Source organism: Alligator sinensis, unplaced genomic scaffold (assembly GCF_000455745.1).
Source record: "Alligator sinensis unplaced genomic scaffold, ASM45574v1 scaffold268_1, whole genome shotgun sequence".
In the NCBI taxonomy this organism is placed as follows: Eukaryota; Metazoa; Chordata; order Crocodylia; family Alligatoridae; genus Alligator; species Alligator sinensis.
The window spans coordinates 78,725-89,447 of record NW_005841853.1 but is presented as its reverse complement, the minus strand read 5'-3'; the positions used below and the strand labels follow the sequence as shown (position 1 = coordinate 89,447).

The 10,723-nt window shown below is 45.3% G+C and overlaps 1 protein-coding gene across 1 annotated transcript in view; it reads left to right on the top strand.

The window, feature by feature from the left end:
* ECHDC3 (enoyl-CoA hydratase domain containing 3) overlaps positions 1-10,257 on the top strand; it is a gene marked incomplete at its 5' end in the record, with an annotated part of 11,829 nt that extends 1,572 nt beyond the window's left edge. The window contains 3 exons of the mRNA XM_006016331.3: positions 1,751-1,848; positions 5,048-5,248; positions 7,915-10,257. Coding sequence (XP_006016393.1) covers positions 1,751-1,848; positions 5,048-5,248; positions 7,915-8,247 — 632 coding nt within the window. The remainder of the gene's footprint in view (positions 1-1,750; positions 1,849-5,047; positions 5,249-7,914) is intronic.
* Between the last annotated feature and the right edge of the window lie 466 nt (positions 10,258-10,723).

Here is a 10,723-nt window from a genome sequence, read left to right as displayed (position 1 = left end):
GCTGTTCAACATGTGCACAACCGCTGAAGTCCTGATGCTGCTGAGCAGGGTGCCTAAGTCTAAGTGAGACTCTCACCCATCTTGCCTATGGGACCTAATCCAGATTGCATTTTCTGGCCCCACATACTAAGCCAGGCCCCTCACAATACTCTGTGAGGAGGAGGTCCCCTCAGCGCCTACGTTCAAGTTGTTAGGGGAGATCTGGATTCAGATCCTTCCTCTGTGAAATGCATTGCTGAAGACATCCTGGGTGCAGCAATACTTGAGGCCTCCGGTGTCCAGGAGAGGAGCTCTTGGGAACAACCCTGGGACAGTCTCACCAGCCTGGTTCTGGATTTGGCACATATGTCAATATAGCAGGTGAAGAGGACATGATGGACAGTATCCCTGGAGAAAGCATGTACAGCCCCGCGGAGCTGAAACTACCCCCAAACTCATTATAGTAATTCTTTTTACCATCATCTCAGTACTGCATGGCCTCAGCACTGGCCAGGTGCCCATCATTGGGTGTGGATTTCTGCTGGCACTGACTGAGAGGGCTGGGAAATGGTGCAGATGGTTTTTGACACACAGGTGAGAGCTTTAGAGCTGCAGGAAGAGTCACTCAGAACAACCCTCCTGGTTCCCACAGGGAGGAGAGAACCGTTTCCATTGCCCTCCTGAACAACTTGGCAGCAGCATCTCACTGTTTATCTGGCATGAATGAAACGTTAACCATGAGTGCAGAGCCATGGGCACATGCAAGGTCTGTAGAATAGTTATTCTGCAGTTTACATTTCAATGAACAATTTTGTAGCGTTTTCTAAGAAGTTAGGCAGAGTCCTTTAAACCCCCATCACTTCCAATTGACTAGAGTACGAAACTTTGCCAAACACAGAGACCAAGTACTTCCCACCCACAGACAAGCCAACATGGGGCATTTATATGGGGAGCCAATTCCAATATGCTTTCATTTGCCTCCCTGATCCTAGCACACCTGACTCAGGAGCTGCATATTTGGTTCACTGCCTTTTCTCCCAGCTGCAGACAATGTACAACAGAGAGCGTGAACTCCCATCTGGGTATTTCCTAGGAGACCCAAGTGTGGAAATTGCTAGGGAGCCCTGCACACGCAGTCAACCTGTGACCGGTTGTGATGGGCACCAATGTGACACAGACACCTTGCATCTTGAACCATTCTGTAGCATTGCTGTGCGCTGGTAAGAAATTGTCACATTTCAACCCATGGGTGTATTTGAGCAGCAGCTTAAGAGATCCAGTTGTCAAGTTTGTGCCTCAATCGAAGTTTATAAAAATCCTTGTGAAACTTTAAAATGAAATGTACATTTTAAATCATGACCGTGGTGACAGTGATGTTTGGCATCTGCTCATTGCCATTTGTGATGACGGTATGCCATAGGAAACAATGAAAGATCCCTGGTTGCATGTCATGGGCTACTGAAAATGAAAGTCCCAAAAGTGAAAGTTCAAGAACCTTGTCCACCAATGCTTCCCGAAAATGCTGTTAAGTCAGTGGTTGTGCGTTTAGATACTGTACGTGCTTCTAGATAGTCAGCTAAATTGATCTGAAAACCCCAAGAGCCAAGGTGTCATAAAGTTTCTTGCAAAATTTCCCCTCCTTTAACTGTCATCCCTTCTTACGCATTTAGGACTTGGTACATTTTAAATTGTTGCCAGCCCTGGATGCTAAAAGCCTTCCAATTGACACCATATCAAATGATTTTTTTTCGTTTCTTTTAATCCTTCACAGCGGAAGGACCTGTGTTTTCATCTGGCCATGATCTTAAGGAACTGTCAAGCGAACAAGACACAAAGCACCATGCTGAAGTATTTGAGACCTGTGCTGAGGTGAGCCAGGCTGCCTAGTCTGTGGTAATGCCACCAAAGAGGTATTGGCACATCACTGAACACCCTGTTCACATGATGAGTTTAACAGAGCAATGAAACTGCAAGCATAGGGAGATGGTGGTGATTACTTTGATTCTGTCCGTAGTTTACTGATGGATCCTGGAGTTATGTTCCTCTGCATTTTCCCCATGTGCTGGGTCAGGCCTGCCCAGGACAAGGCTGGGGCCTATAACAGGCCAGTGTCCTAAAGTGTATGAGCATTGTGCTTCCTTACCTTACACTGTTGGCAGTGAATTTTTGTGCCCTCCATGCCTGGTTCTTGCACCTTGAGCACAAGGCACTGCTCCATGTCTGTAAAATGGGGATAATACAGTGAACCTACCTTGCATCAGTTGGGATTGGTTTGGATAGGCCCCAATGCTTAGATGGGTAACCTGAACCAGTAGGAACCAGCTATAGTATGGATTGGTAGTCTATGGCCCATAGAGCCTTTTGATCTATCCCATGGACATGAAGCCTTGGTGGCAGGGTGGGCGCTTGAGCAGCAATAGCTTTCCCCATGTGCACGGACAATCAGCAGGTGCAGGAAAAAGCAGCAGTGGCAGACGTTTTCCCCCAGGCTGGAAGCAGGGAAAAGTGGCAGAGGTTGGATCCTTGTACCTGCTCACTGTCCATCTGCCTCTGACTCAAACTGGTCAGACCAGTCCACAGCCTTAACAGGTTGCTGACCACTGAGATAGAGTATGTGACTATAGCACCCTGGGCATACTGGAGATGCCGACTGGCTGTAAGGGGGTGGTTATTCTTGTTGCTAGAGCATAGGACTGGAAGTCAGGGAGACTGAGACAATATCCTCGCTGAAGACTAGGGTAAGACTCCCATTGCATTAAGCCAAGATTTCACCCCTGTTCCAGGCTCTGTCACTAACTGCCATGTTTATGTGACTAGTTGGTCAGAGATGTGCGTGTCCAGGGGAGATGCTACATACCTATCGTACATGGGAGTCCTCTGGCTTACTTCATTCATCTTTGTCTGTGTGTATAATATATATATATATATATATATATAGGCACTTTTTTACAGGAATCTGTCATATGAGGATATCTTGCTGGATATCATCATATCCATTATATGAGGATATCATTTGTCATATAAGGATATCATATATACATATGATATATATGTATACACACACATATACATACAGGATTTCCCAGTATATATATAGTTTGCCTGTTTTCTTTTTTTTAATGCTAAATTTGTAGTGGGGGTGAATTTAAGGGAGCCTTTTGCTCTTTTCCATTGAAGAGAGTCATCACTCATTCATTCAGCATGTGCCTAACCATCTTTGACCAGTGTCCTGCCATGCTGTCAGCAGGCAACTGAGCAAACAGACACCAGTTCACAGAACAGGGCAGATCCAGCTAAAGAAATAAAAAATCTTCTTCTTTCTGCCACATGAAGTGGAAGCAAGAGTCATAAGTTGCTCCATTTCAGCACTGAAGGAAATTAAGCTGTCCCATGTGTCCAACCTGTGCAGGATTTCACTTACTAGTGGCTCCAGCTCTAATCAGCAGGCAGATTGGAAGAATGGCTCAGCTCTTTCATTGTTTGAGGCTCTTGATATAAGAAGTTAGGCTTTCATTTAGTAAACAAATCAGCAGGGAGGATTAGTAGGCAACTCAGGCTGCATAAAAGTTAAGCATGTGCCTGAATCATCCACAGGAATGGGGAGTTAAAGTAAAACAAATTAAGTGATTTAGCCCTAGGTGGAAACAACAAGTGATGCCCCAGGCTTCAAAAGGTTCAGGAAGAAATGAAAGGCAAGGGACAAAAGTAAATCTGACTTTGAGGATGACAATGATATTATCTTGAACATCTGTAGCTCCTTTTATCTGAGCACACTGAAGAGCCCATACATCAGAACTTGTATCACCCCTAGCTAGGGATATGATTAGTAAATACGTTAGCTTTATTTTATGCACCAGAAACAGAGAAGTGACTTGCTCAGGATAGTGTGGCCTCCTGAAAAAAGCACTAAACCGGGATTCAGGAGGTCTGGTTTTCCAGGTTTCGCCTCTGGCCCTCTCAGCAAACTTGGACAAGTCACTTCACCTAGCCATGCCTCACTTTCCTCAGCCACAAGACAGATATAATGATAATGACCTGCTTTGTAAAGTACTTCTGATGAAAAGTCCTACATAACAACTAGGTGTTATCTTACCAAAAGTTTGACAACTGGGAAAGGAAACCTTATCTCTTGAGGGGTTTTAGACACAAAATATAGCAATGTAGGGTTTTATAGTTTTGTTTTCTTAAAAAGGGTAGTTTTATTTTATAAACCACAAAGAACATACCTGCGCATGTACTAGCTGGTTCCTTTTCTGGGTCCCTTGCTTTGGATGTGCTGAACACTAGTTGTGAAACAGGGACACAAGGACTGAGGCAGGTGCAGAGCTAACACGACATTGAATTGTGAGATGTTACCTAAAGAGCATAAAATACGATTCGAGCAGTAGTTCTCAACCTCTTCAGACTCAAGGCTTTGCTTGCTAGGGTCAGGGCACCCCTCTCAGCTCTCACTCTTTTGTTGACTGGAAAAATAATAGAGCAATTTTTCAGTGGCAGAGAACTCAGAAGTACCATGCTTGGTCAAAATGTTTCTGGGACTCTGGATTTCCATTTGAAATATTTGAATTTCTTGTGAATCCTGTGTAGGAGTTTGCACATCTAACAGTGCCAATATTGCGCAGCACCTCAGAGCACTCTTAAAATGATCTCACGGTATCCGAGGTGCCATGGCAGCCTGGATGAGAGTCGCTGGATTAGACAGAAATGATTCACTTGATCAAAGGAGAGATTGAAGTGATGACACGTATCAGTTCAGTAGCATTCTCTACCCATCAGAGGCATAGAAGTTGAGGAGCTTGCCCAAGGTGAGCCAGCAGGCAGCTACCCCTAGAAATCTTGTGATGCTGAGCCCTGTATTAAACTTTGAGACTGGGCTTTATTGGATATTGATCCAGCTCCCGGCCCAGAAGAATCCCGATCGTGGCTGGAGCTCCAGGCAGCTACCACAGGACAAGTCATAACCGGTGAATACAGTAGATCTTATCTGTATGACTTTGAATACAGAAAATGGGGGCACAAAGCAGCTAAACCTCAGTGACCAGACAACCACTTTTTCTTTCACATGTAGGTCATGACTCTGCTCCAAAAACTGCCTGTGCCTGTGATAGCCCAGGTGAATGGCTTGGCCACAGCAGCAGGCTGCCAGCTGGTGGCAAGCTGCGACATAGCAGTGGCAAGTGAGAAATCCAGATTTGCCACTCCTGGAGTGAACATTGGCCTGTTCTGCTCTACCCCAGCTGTGGCTGTGGGGAGGTCTCTTCCAAGAAAGGTAGGCTTGGTTCCAGAAAGGACCGTTCTTTACAGCTTGTCAGCCCCTGGTTTAGGTGCCAGAGCTGGGATGAATGAACTGCGTTCCTTAGTGCTGCGTAGTTCAAAACCTTCCACCGTTGAATTCAGCTTGTCAGACAAGTCTTTGGACAAGGGGAGTCTGGTCAAGAATTGTAAAAATGACCTATCATCCAGGAAAGCAGTCCTCAGCCCCTGATCGCAAGCCATGGGAATTCACAGCAGCACCAAGCTGCCAGCGTTACGTCTTCCCTAGCAGCAAATGGCTTCTCTTATGCAATGAGGCTTCCTTTCTGATAGAAGACCCCTGCAAACACCAGATACTAGTCCTGCTAAGGTATCAATCCCTGCCAAGCAGTGACATTTCATTGCCAGCACTGTCTGCTGAGGTTTAGATCTAGGTAAATAGATCTATAAAACCTTCCCCTGCTGCCCAACTATGTTTCCTACTGATTATGCCTACAGGCATCCCTCACTGCATCAATAATACAGTGCACTCTGCAAGGCTTGGTGCAAGACATCCTCATCCTTCAACTGGATCTGGGCTGGGCCTTGAACCCCTGAAGGACCTTTCTTTCCCTGTGTAGTAGGCTACACCTCCAAGGGCAGGTGGGCTGCACGTGGCTGCCTGCTCTGGCTCCCTGATCCCTTATCTGGCTCCTTTCTCTCCTGCCTGCCACATTTTGGTGTTATAATTGAGATGTTGTTTCAGGAGACTGCCTTTAGGTAACCAAAGCCTAGGCTGTAGGTGCTTGGCTTCCCCCAGCCACGGGCCTGACTGGGCAGTGCAAGGATCTGCCCTTCTCCCTTTCTCTCTTTCCATCTGTGGATGGGGGTTCAGCCCCTGTTGGGCTCTGGCCTGACTTAATTTAGTTAGGGCCCTGGCCTTTCTGAGCTCTGACCCTGCCCCAGGCCTCCTGCCCAAAAAGTGGTCTTTGCCTGCCTCCTGCTCCAAAACCAACAAAAGACAGAAAAGAGGAAACCAGCAAAACAAGGAAAATTGCAAGGTGCTGGGTACTCTGCCCTGCAGCCTCTGTGCTTCCCCCGTGCACTGAGTGTTACTACCAAAATGAGCAGAGAAGAAAAAAAAATAAAAGAAAAGCAGACCCGTATCAGGCTCTGATAAACAGGCCTTGGTCCTCAGGGTACCCCCGCTGGCTCGAGCCGTTTCTGGGCCAACACAAATAGTCCTCAGTCTTCTTGGGTGCACTCAGCCCCACAGGGCTCCTTCAGGGTCAGCTCTCAGTATGCAGCCCTCCCCAGGGTCCTCCCAAGGGACCAAAAACAAGTCCTTAGTACTTACTGCGTACTTGCTCCCTCACTCTGCCAACAGATTGCTCCTCTTTCAAGCAGCTCTTCTGGCCAGACATGTTCCTCCCTTGTCTCCCTGAAATGCTCCATCCGCCTTTATCACTGGGGCCAGCCTCCCTCCTCTGACCTGAGGACCATTTATATCCCAGTCTGCTCCCACCTATGGCAAGCCAGTTGCTCCCTCCTGTCCAGCTGAGTTCTTCCCTTGGTAGCAGAGATGTCCACTCTGACTGTGCTGGCAGGGTCTTTCCTTGCAGCAGGTAATCCTCCACTCCTCCGGGCTACAAAGGTGCTGGCCCTAAAGTGGCCCTGCTGACTTTTCCTTGGCCTCTGTTACACCAGGCCAAGGCACTCCAATGCAGATCCAGTTGCAGGAGAAGGGCCTGAACCCAAATTCTCTGTCTTTGATGCCACCATCCAGACACCTTTCTAAAAGTGTGTCTCTAGTTTGATATTACGCATGCCCCTGGACCACCCATCTAGTAGTTCTAGTTTTACAGTTCCATTTGCATCCATTGTATTTTGCAATATGCCAACCAATACCCCTGTGTTATTACATATATTACACAATTAACTGGTTAATCGTGCAATAAATTTAGACCAGCCACATGTGCAAAGTAATTATTACACAATAAAAATGATTCTCCAGCTATAAAGAGAGGCAACCAGCTATAACATTAGTGCTTGAAAATGTGTAACAACTCTATAGCTGGTTTATAATTTACCTCTCATCAAATGAAACATGGCTGAGAGGTTTGTACTGGTAGCTGCTGAAGCAAAGATGGTAACGAGAGCCATCAGCCATCACGATTTGGGCAGCACCACAAAATCAGTCTCATACCTTATGGGCTTTTTTTTCCCCCGTGCATTTGGAACCGCAGGTCTAGGTCACAGCAGATGTGGGGATCTGGGAATAGATGTACCAGTGGTCTGAAGTGAGAGATCAGGAGTCGGTATTTCAAAACCTATCCAGAGATGTGGCCATTTTTGTGCCCAAGTTACAACATCAAGTTGTGCCTCATCTTCAAAAAAAAGCCAAGCACCCGCATTACTTATGGACTCCTGTGGGAATCGCTAGGTTTCAGGACTTCAGAAAAATCAGGCCCAGGGGTCTCAATTTGGACACCTGAAATCAGTGGCTTGTTTTTAATAACTGTTGTTTTTGTACCCAACCCTGCTTCCACAAGCACCCCTGAGATTTTTGCTAATGACTTTATGAGGAACAACGTGGGCCTTCTATGCCCCAAAGCATTGAGCTGTACTAGAGAAGCATTACTTGCCTTACAGACTAAACCAATAAGGTAACTGAGTAGCCTTATGTGATCTCTTTTTGTCCAGGTTGCTCTGGAGATGCTGTTCACTGGTGAGCCTATTTCTGCCCAAGAAGCACTGCTGCATGGCCTTCTCAGCCGGGTGGTACCTGAAGACAAGCTGGAAGAGGAGACCATGAAAATTGCACGCAAGATATGCGAAACCAGCAGGTCTGTTGTGGCCTTGGGGAAAGCCACCTTTTACAAACAGATGGCACAGGACCTTGAAGCTGCCTACAGAATGACCTCCCAGGTCATGGTGGACAATCTGGCCCTAAAGGATGGGCAGGAAGGCATAGAGGCCTTTATTCAGAAACGCAAGCCTGTCTGGTCGCATACGACGGACAGAGCTTACAAATGAGTCCATGGGAAATTAATCCCATTTCTAAGTAGAGTTTGTGGTGTGATTCCCCACACCAGTGCCTTTTCTGCCAAAGCTATAGGGACTGTATTTTTGTTGCTGTTGAAATTACTTGTAAATTTCTCAATTAAATGCACCAGAGCCAATATGACAAGGTTTCTAAGGACACAATAAAGTTAAAGGAATCAAATCGCATGAGCCTTTCAGAACTGACACTTGTGCTGGCCATTGCTAAAGGGCTCTGCTCTGCTGGTGTTATAAAACAATCAATGTGACAGACTCGTGGTTACATGGGACTTGACAGAACCTGCAAGAAGACAGCTCAGATTGTTCTGTCCCATCCTTTGCCCCTTGAACTAAATGAAAATCTTCACCAGTTATTATTAGCAGAGAGTCTGTACCCAAGGAAGAAAGGTTCATATTCATCCTGGAAAGGCCAATTGTATCTGCAGACCCTATAGGTTTTTAGAGCACTAAGACTGTCCAGTAAGGATTTAAACAAAAGCCTTCTAGAGCCATTTCTTTTTAATAAAATACAAGGTATGTGCCATACTAGTCATGAGCCCATTTCCTTCAGGCAGTGCAAGATTCTTCCATTCAGTTCATCTTCTAGTATCTTATTTACTCTGATTTCAAGGAGATAAAGTTTTCATCAGATGAGTTCTTAAAATAGAGGCCGGTCCAGAAATCTATTATGTGTACAGCTGCCTTTGAAATGAATGACTGGCTCCTCCACAAAACCATAATCTTAATCCTATTGAAGTCAGGGAAAATTTTGCCATTTACTCCCGTGAGACAAGGACATTGCTCAGGGAAGAAACTCAGCAGCTGTTAGCTGGCATCATTCCACGGAGTTATCCAGTCCTCTGCTATTCAGAGCTAACCATGGCTCACAACTGCTCAACTGTTTGTGGTTCAGCACAGAGAACACATCTCAGCAAAGATACTTTCCCCAGGTTTTACATAATCAATGCAAATACCAAAACCACACGCAGGATTCACCAAAGAATCCAAGTGGTTTTTAATCCACTTGCTTCCCATGACAGTCTAAGATCCAGTCAGTTAGACTGGCATGTTAGTGATGCCCAACCTGCATGAGTAATCTCCCAATTAGGGGCACTGATGTGTTCTGGAAAAAAAAAAAAGACTAGTTCCTGTCCCATTGGGGTCAAAGTCTGTTGTCCCTTTTTCTGGGACAAACTTATACAGCCTTGGGTAGCATTCAGCTACCAGCCTGTACATCTTTAGTTCAGATTATTAATATCAACAGCACCTGGAAGCACCTGGAATACTGCCTGGAAGCTGTTCTCCCTTCTGTCTTCAATGAATGCTCAGTATTAAAGAAAGGAGTCAATATATTTTTGACTGTCTCAGTAGTTTGAATAAACATTTGGGAACCTTCAATCAGAACATATTGTCTGCACAAATTACTTTATTTACTCTCAGGATGCTAAAGAAATCTGAATGGTTGGCAATTATGTTTTTGTTTTAAAAGTATTGGATTTTCTGTTTTAATTGCTGATAAAGAGTTATGTAAGACTCTTTAGATGGATAAATGGAGGGAAAGGATTAAATTTAGAGCCAACCAACCTTGACAGAGTCCTTCTTACTATAACATTACTACTTAGTTCATCTTTCTACATACTCATCTGAAAGCATTTAGGAGGCCATACGTTGTTTTTTTTTTTAAATTATATTTAATGGAGCTCATTCAGCTGCTCAGCAAATTCCTACTGGCTCTTTTGTTCCATGCTTTTAAGACTAAATATAAATCTGATTTTGGCTGAATAGTGCTCTTTTTAACTGGCTGGGGTGATCTAATGGCTCTATTAGCTCATCCTAGACGGCTTTTGTATATTCATCCTCTCTGTTTGTGTAGATGTATACTATTATGTATAGAAACATGTATATTAGTTAGAAATTGTCCTGCTCTACTTAATAAGGCGCTTCACACGTGCTTTTTAGATGTATCCATTAATAAAACCTTGAGTTTGTTTTTTTTAAAGAAAATTCTGTTTAAATAATTAGAGGGGCAAAGGGGCTTTACTAAATTGGAGTCAAGTCCATAGGTTCATAGATGTAGGGTCGGAAGGGACCTTAGCAGATCATCAAGTCCAACCCCCTGCCCTGGGCAGAAATGAATACTGGGCTCATATGACCCCAGCTAGGTAATTGTCAAGCCTCCTTTTAAAGACCCCCAAGGCAGAAGCCAGCACCACTTCCCTTGGAAGCTGGTTCCAGATCCTGACTGTGAAGTAGTGCCTCCTGATGTCTAGCATGAACCTACTCTCAATCAACTTGTGGCCGTTAGTCCTTGTTACTCCGGGAGGTGCTCGGGGGAACAGGGTCTCACCCATTCCCCTCTGGTCTCCCCTGGTAAGTTTATAGATGTCCACTAGATCCCCTCTCAGCCTTCTCTTGTGGAGGCTGAACGGTTCAGGTCCCGTAGCCTCTCCTTGTAGGGCCTGCCCTGCTG